The 7,121-nt window shown below is 27.3% G+C and overlaps 1 protein-coding gene across 1 annotated transcript; it reads left to right on the forward strand.

Moving 5' to 3' along the window:
- The first annotated feature begins 4,438 nt into the window (after window positions 1–4,438).
- On the forward strand, window positions 4,439–6,309 carry LOC143622059 (uncharacterized). The gene is made up of 6 exons (XM_077093308.1): window positions 4,439–4,502; window positions 4,678–4,811; window positions 4,913–5,011; window positions 5,127–5,226; window positions 5,317–5,862; window positions 5,981–6,309. The coding sequence occupies exons 1-6, from the start codon at window positions 4,439–4,441 to the stop codon at window positions 6,307–6,309; spliced, it is 1,272 nt and encodes a 423-aa protein (XP_076949423.1).
- Window positions 6,310–7,121: the final 812 nt, after the last annotated feature.

Genomic DNA, 7,121 nt, shown 5'->3' on the forward strand with positions numbered 1-7,121 from the left:
AATATTTTATTTTTGGTTGATTTCATTCACCACCTTTGTTATTTTTTGGTTGATTTCATTTACCACCTGTGTTAATTTTTTAAATAATATATAATATATAATTTTATTATATATTATCATAAGCTAAAGATACAAATGATAAAAAAGTTACGATAATGGTATTTTATCAGCTATAATACATTATTTTTATGTTATAACATGTGTTTAATTGTATTTTATCATTTACATTATATATTTTTACATTTAGGAAAGGATGACTCATTTATACCATTCATGTTTAATTTTCTTAAATTAATAATAAATTTTATTAATTACGGTCTAAATTTATAAATTGATATCAAATTTAATTACGGCCAAATGATAAAATTGGTAAATTTGGTCTAAATTTTCAAAGAATATTTAGGAAACAATTGGTAAATTTGATATTCCCTCCTTCCTATTTGAATTTATTATTGTATCAATTATGGTCTAAATTTGAATGTAAATTTTAATTAATTAACAATCATTAAGTTTTACTATAATTATCGTAGTTGACCGATTCACCCATTGACCCACTGACTTAATTACAGTCAATAAGTTTTAACAATTCAAATACAAAGCCATTGACTTATTATTGTTTAACACTAACAATTGAGTTACAAATCCATTGTTGACCCATTCACTCATTCACTGATTATTGTAAGCATTGACTTATAACTTATAATTTACTAATTATTTGAGTTAGATTATAGTATTGTAAATAATAATATAATTAGTAACTTACATTTTAAACAATAACCATTACATATATTTGAAAATAAATTATATATATTATTGAACGGAAAAATAACTGATTAATTATAAATTTAGGAATTAATTTATATTTATATTCTAATCTAATTATGTAACATTTCATATTATCTTAAAATCCATTAATCACGATTTCAATTCTATTCTTTCTTACTATAATTTTTTTGAAAATTTTTGAAAATTCCTAAATTTATGTTTCTAATCAATTACATTTATACATTCCTTCTATAATTTAGTATACCCTAATTTATTTGGTATAAATACGTACATTTGATATGCATATTCTTACACCATCAAAGACTCTTTAGTAAAAACGATTAGCATTGTGCCAAGGTTTTTGGTTTTTTTGTTTATATTTCTTCCATTTTCGTATTTCATTTTTGAGTCTTAAAAGTGTTATTGTTATTTAATTTTTAGTTTTTTGTGTTTTTTAAAATATTTACCGCTAGCAAGATGGAGCCAAAAAATATCACCATGTTGAACCAATTGGATGTTCTTAACAGTGAGTGTATTCTAAAGGTGCGTATTATGAAACTTTGGCGGCTGAAGGACAACTCAAAGCCCGGGCAAGATTGGTCCATCGAAATGATTGTTCAATATGAAATGGTATTATTAACACATTCATTAATTTACTATATTATTCATACAACTTTTTACTAATCTTAATAATAATTTGCAGGGCAACAAAATGCAAGCCTATGTAAGGAAGCCTTGCATTCCTAAACTGATTTATGTGCTATTTACAATTATTCTCTTAGATATGGTTGATTTAGGTGGTCATTAGAATTATTGTCTTACATATTCCGGTTAAATCCACTCTTAGTTCTTGCTAAACCAAAATATGTGTTTTTAATTTTTAATTTAGTATATATAAATTATAAAATTATTATGTAACATTTTTAATTTTATTCATTTCAGCTTTTGGTGGTCCAAGATTGTGAATTAGCAAATTGTCTCAAATGAATGTGGATGTTATTGAAAATTTCTACTAATTGTAAACATGTTTTGATTGTTAATATGCATGGATGTTATAGAAAATTTCTATCAATTTTAAACATGTTTGTCATTATTTTTATAATATGTTTTTTACATAAAACTTTTTCCAGCTTTATTACAGAATTACCTTTTAAAATACAAATTAATGACCTCAATTGATATTTAAATTTCAAATGAAGATAGTCATGTGACTTTTATTTAAAATCTTACTTAAAATACAAGTCTTTGTTTCTTAAATTTTGCTTAATATTCATGACAATTAATCAAGATTAAATACGTATAAAATTAAAGCATTTTTTATGCCTAAAATATATTCCAGCATTATTACCGAATTCCAGCGTTAATGATTTTAAATACATAGCTTGACCAAAATATAAGTATTATCTTTGTTGTTTAATTTATTCTTAACTAATAAATAATTAATATTCATAACATATTTATTTCAAATTAAATACGGAATTTTACTAATTACTAACAAACTTTTAAAGCTTTCCAAATTCTTCAATGTCAACAAACTTTCCATTTATTTACATTTGACCATTTTCAATTACGCATAAATGTTAAAATTAATGTCTGAAAATAAACACCCAAATTAATAATTTCAATTTTCTATTCGAAATTCAAATTAGAATCATTATTATAACTTACTTTTAGTTTTAATGTTACTGAAAATATAGTAAGCGTTGCTTAAATACGAAATTTGAGATAAATCATTTCGAATTTATATTTAAATTTCAAATTTTAAATAGTCACTATAATTGCTTAATTTATGGTTAATAGTTATAACATATTTAAACCCGATTAAATACGAAATTTTACAAATTAAATACAAGCTTTTAAAGCTTTCCATAGTCTTCAATCTCAACAAACTTTCCATTCTTTTATATTTGACCATTTTTATTATGCCTAAATGTAAAAAATAATGTCTAAAATAAACCCCCGATTATAATACTTCAAAAATTAAAAACCTTTCCATAATTTTTGAAGTTGACTAATTAACAATTTTTTTATATTTTGTAATTATTTTGAAAAAAGGTTGTTTTAATTTTAAAAGAATATCAAATTCGTTTGGTATGAATTCGTGTCATCACAAGTTATTTTTAAGTTATACTATTTTTTTAACTAAAAAGACATATTCATTTTTCATATATAAATCATTTCGTAACCAAATTTGACAAAATATGAATATTCAAATTAAACCGAAACTCACACACGTTAATATTCAAATTTAATATTCAGATTTAGACAAAAACTGACATCATAATTAATTCTATCACATCCTTACAAAGTTTATCTAAATCATCCATAAATAAAACCGTGTAATAATTTTGTCAAACAACTTCTATTAAAGCGTATGATAATATGATGACTATCTCTATATAATTCTTATCATAAAATTCATTCTTTCATTCCAAGGATGTGTATAAAGATTTATGATTTGTTTATAAGCTTGTGAATTGTATTTGTACCTTTATTTCTCTTATTAACAACACACTGAATTTAGCTTTTTTTCTTCTTTGCAAGTATAAAAATTACAACACATTTCTTTCTATTTCGATGATTGTTTAATAAATAAGACTTTATGACTTCATATATCATGATGTAGTTTTTATTGATGGATATTTTTGGCCTCATGGTTTAAGTTAGAAAGATGTTTTAAGTTGACAATTTACTTTGTATGTTATTTTGTTTTACTAAAAACAACATTGTAATACCTTCTAATGAATGTAAAATTATTTGTTCTTATATATATTACACTAACAATTTATTATTATTATTATTATTATTATTATTATTATTATTATTATCATCATCATCAATGTCGCTATATATATTTATATACAATTTTCACGCGTATGATACACATGTTAATAGCCATTGAAAGATATTGAAATTGTTTATTATTGTTTAAGTCTTCGTCTCTAATTCTTCCAACGTTATAGAAAGACATTTTTTAATATGTGACAACATTTTTTTCTAAAAATCATTTTTATACACATAAAATGTATAATAATATCGGTATGAATGTTTTGTTTTAAAATAAATCAAACACAAGGTTTGGTTTGCAAATTATACTTTATAGTTAATAGTATATAAATATATCAAAAATTTATTATAAAAGTCATAAATAAAACTAATTATATAATATAACTCAATTTACATATTACATGTAATATTTTTTTTACTTTTATTATAACTTTCATCCGTGTGTAACACGAGATTTCATTATTAAACATGTTACTATATTAATGGCATATATAATTTGGATGATGTTGGTTTTTTAAAGTTTCAGGTGCTGAAGCAAAATGAGTTTCTTTTGTTAGAATATTTAAAGAAGTTGATGGTGGTTTAATATGAAAGAACATGTTTAGGTCTTTTGTTGACTTTTTTGGGTGGTTTGGTGCACACCAACTTATTGTAACTTTAAACTTTTAATATCTAGACATTGTAAATGGTTAACGTTTTGGTCTGAAAGTTGAAGAAATTTTGTGTTGCTTAATTTGTTTTTTAAATTTATTATGTTTGTTGACATGTTTTTCCACATGTGTGTAACACGGGTCTACACCCAAACTGGTCCGAAATCAAACGATTTTTACAAAAGAAAAATCGCAAGTCCAAAGACAGGCCAGATATATTGTGTAGGTTGTTCAAGATGAAGCTTGATTCGTTAATGAAAGACTTGAAGGATAGAGCTTTGTTTGGAAAGCTTCAAGCAGGTGATTGTGTGGTTTTAGTTCGTTATCATAATTTTTAAAATGTTAATATTCATTACCATTGTCAAAATTATTTTAGTATACCATATATCCTTAATTTATATTATATTGGTATTCAATAACTTATGTAATCTACTACTACTTGTCATGTGCAGTTGTTTACACAATTGAATTTCAGAAACGCGGATTGCCCCATGCACATATATGCCTGTTTTTGCATCCGATCATAAAACTTATAATCCGGAGAATATAGAAAAATTTATCTCAGCCAAAATTCCATATAAGAATGAAGACCTGGAGTTTTATTCGCTTGTAAGCGACCACATGATGCATGGTCCTTGTGGTGTTGCTAACCCTAAATGCTCTTGCATGGTCGATAACTCATGTTCTAAAAAATTCCTAAAAAATTTCAGAATGAGACGTCAATTGATTATAATGGGTTTCCTGTTTATCGAAGAAGAGATTTGAGTAATGTTGTTGTGGAGTCTGCGGTCAATTTATACAACAGACAGGTTGTTCCATATAACAAGAAATTATTAAAAACATATCAGGCCCAAATCAATGTTGATAGGTGTAATCAAGAGGGTTCGATAAAGTATTTTTTTTAAGTACATTAATAAAGGCCAGAATCGTGCTACTATATCACTTGTACAAGAAAAGACTGACAATCAAGATGAAGTGGTAGACGAAACTAAGGCGTTTTATAATTACAGATATCTATCTGCATGTGAGGCTGCATGAAGAATTTTTTTTTACGTCCGTTATAGAGTTCCTTCTATTACCCGGCTTCCGTTTCATTTACCTGGACAATAAACAGTTGTGTTCGTAGATGATGATGATGTGGAAGATATTTTAAATAAGCCGACTGTTGGTTCTTCAAGATTCACTGCTTGGATGGAGTGTAATGAGAAATATGGTCTTGCTCGAACGCTAACTTACATTGAGTTTCCAAAAAAATTTGTTTGGAAACAAGATGAACGACATTGGGAGCATAAACGAGGTTTCTCTATTGGTCGTGTTCATCATGTTCCTCCAGCTTTCAATGAAGCATACAATCTAAGAATTTTGTTAAACAAGGTTAGATACCCTACGTGCTTTGAAGATATTCGTAATGTTGATGGTGAAGTGTGTGCTACTTATAGAGATGCTTGTTATAAAAGAGACCTTTTAGACGATGACAACGAGTATATAGAAGCTATTGAAGAAGCAAGTCATACTGCAAGTGGTTATTATTTACGAAGTTTATTTTCTACAATGTTAATCACATATAGTTTATCTAGACCGGATGATGTATGGGAAAAAACTTGGCCGTGTTTAATTGATGGCATTCTTTATAAACAACAAAATGAGAAAAAAAATCCAGGTATCAAATAATTAGAATTTCTTATCTTTTTAAATACTTTATGACATTACCAAATATGTTTAGTTGAAAACTCAATTTTATTCTATTGTGATTCGTTATAGATTTGGTGCTTTCAAAGGCACAACTAAAGACCTCGCGTTACTTGAAATTCAAAACTTCCTACTCCGAAATAATTATACTCTGCGTTATTTTCCTACAATGCCTTTCCCTGATGAGGATTCTATCGTTGCATCAACAAATCGTTTTATGAACGAGGAGCTAGCTTATGATACACAAGTCATGACTGATGAGTTTCAACAACTTTTTATTTCATTAACGGCTGAGCAACGAGATGTGTATAATGAAATGATGAAAGAAAATGATCCAAAGAAGGGGGGTTTTCTTTGTGTACGGTTATGGAGGGACGGGGAAAACTTTTTATTTTTAAGACATTATCGGTTTCCATAAGATCTAAAGCTAAAATAGTTTTAAAGGCTGCCTCCAGCGGTATATCTTTGTTACTTGAGGGAGGTAGAACCGCTCACTCTAGATTTTTAATTCCTATAAATCTAACTGAGGATTCTACCTGTTCAATAACAAGGAATCCAGATATTCGCAACATAATGAGTAAAACGGATCTGATTATTTGGCACGAGGCCCCTATGATACATAAACATGCTTTTGAAGCGTTGGATGAGACTTTAAAAGATGTTTTAAAAAGTGGTAACCGTAACACTTATGAACATCCATTTATTGGGAAAGCTATTGTTTTTGGAGGTGATTTTAGACAAATTCTACCAGTAGTACAAAACGGATCACGTATTGACATTGTTAATGCTTCACTTAGTTCATCCCACATTTGGTCCAAATGCAAGGTTCTTAGGTTAACAAAAAAAATGAGGTTAATTGTCGGATGTCAGGCATCAGATTTGGAAGAGACCAGTAGATTTTGCCGAAAGGTTGTTGGAGCTTGGTGAAGGAAAACTTGGCGGTGACAATGACGATAACGCCATTATAGATATACCAGATGATCTTTTGATTAGTGATTCATCCGATTATTATTGGAAAATTTTAATGATATTTCATATTTTCAAGAAAGTACCATACTTGCACCTTTAAATGAGATTGTCCAAGACATTAATGACAGATTTTTGTCTTTGTTTCCTGGAGAAGAAGTTGAACATCTCAGTTCTGATAGTATAGAAAAGTCTGATGGTGTTGGTCCTGGTTTCGATCCAGCATTACACTAACCGAATTTTCTAAATGGTTTAAATATGTCT

Source organism: Bidens hawaiensis, unplaced genomic scaffold (assembly GCF_021521415.1).
Source record: "Bidens hawaiensis isolate Kalapana, Puna unplaced genomic scaffold, B.hawaiensis_p1.1 tig00000326_1, whole genome shotgun sequence".
Taxonomy (NCBI): Eukaryota; Viridiplantae; Streptophyta; class Magnoliopsida; order Asterales; family Asteraceae; genus Bidens; species Bidens hawaiensis.

Coding starts and splice junctions, on each gene's coding strand:
- LOC143622059 (XM_077093308.1), top strand. CDS start 4,439: ATGAAGCTTGATTCGTTAATGAAAGACTTGAAGGATAGAGCTTTGTTT. Junction 4,503..4,677: donor GTTTGGAAAGCTTCAAGCAG/GTGATTGTGTGG, acceptor ATTGAATTTCAG/AAACGCGGATTGCCCCATGC. Junction 5,012..5,126: donor TCAATTTATACAACAGACAG/GTTGTTCCATAT, acceptor AATAAAGGCCAG/AATCGTGCTACTATATCACT.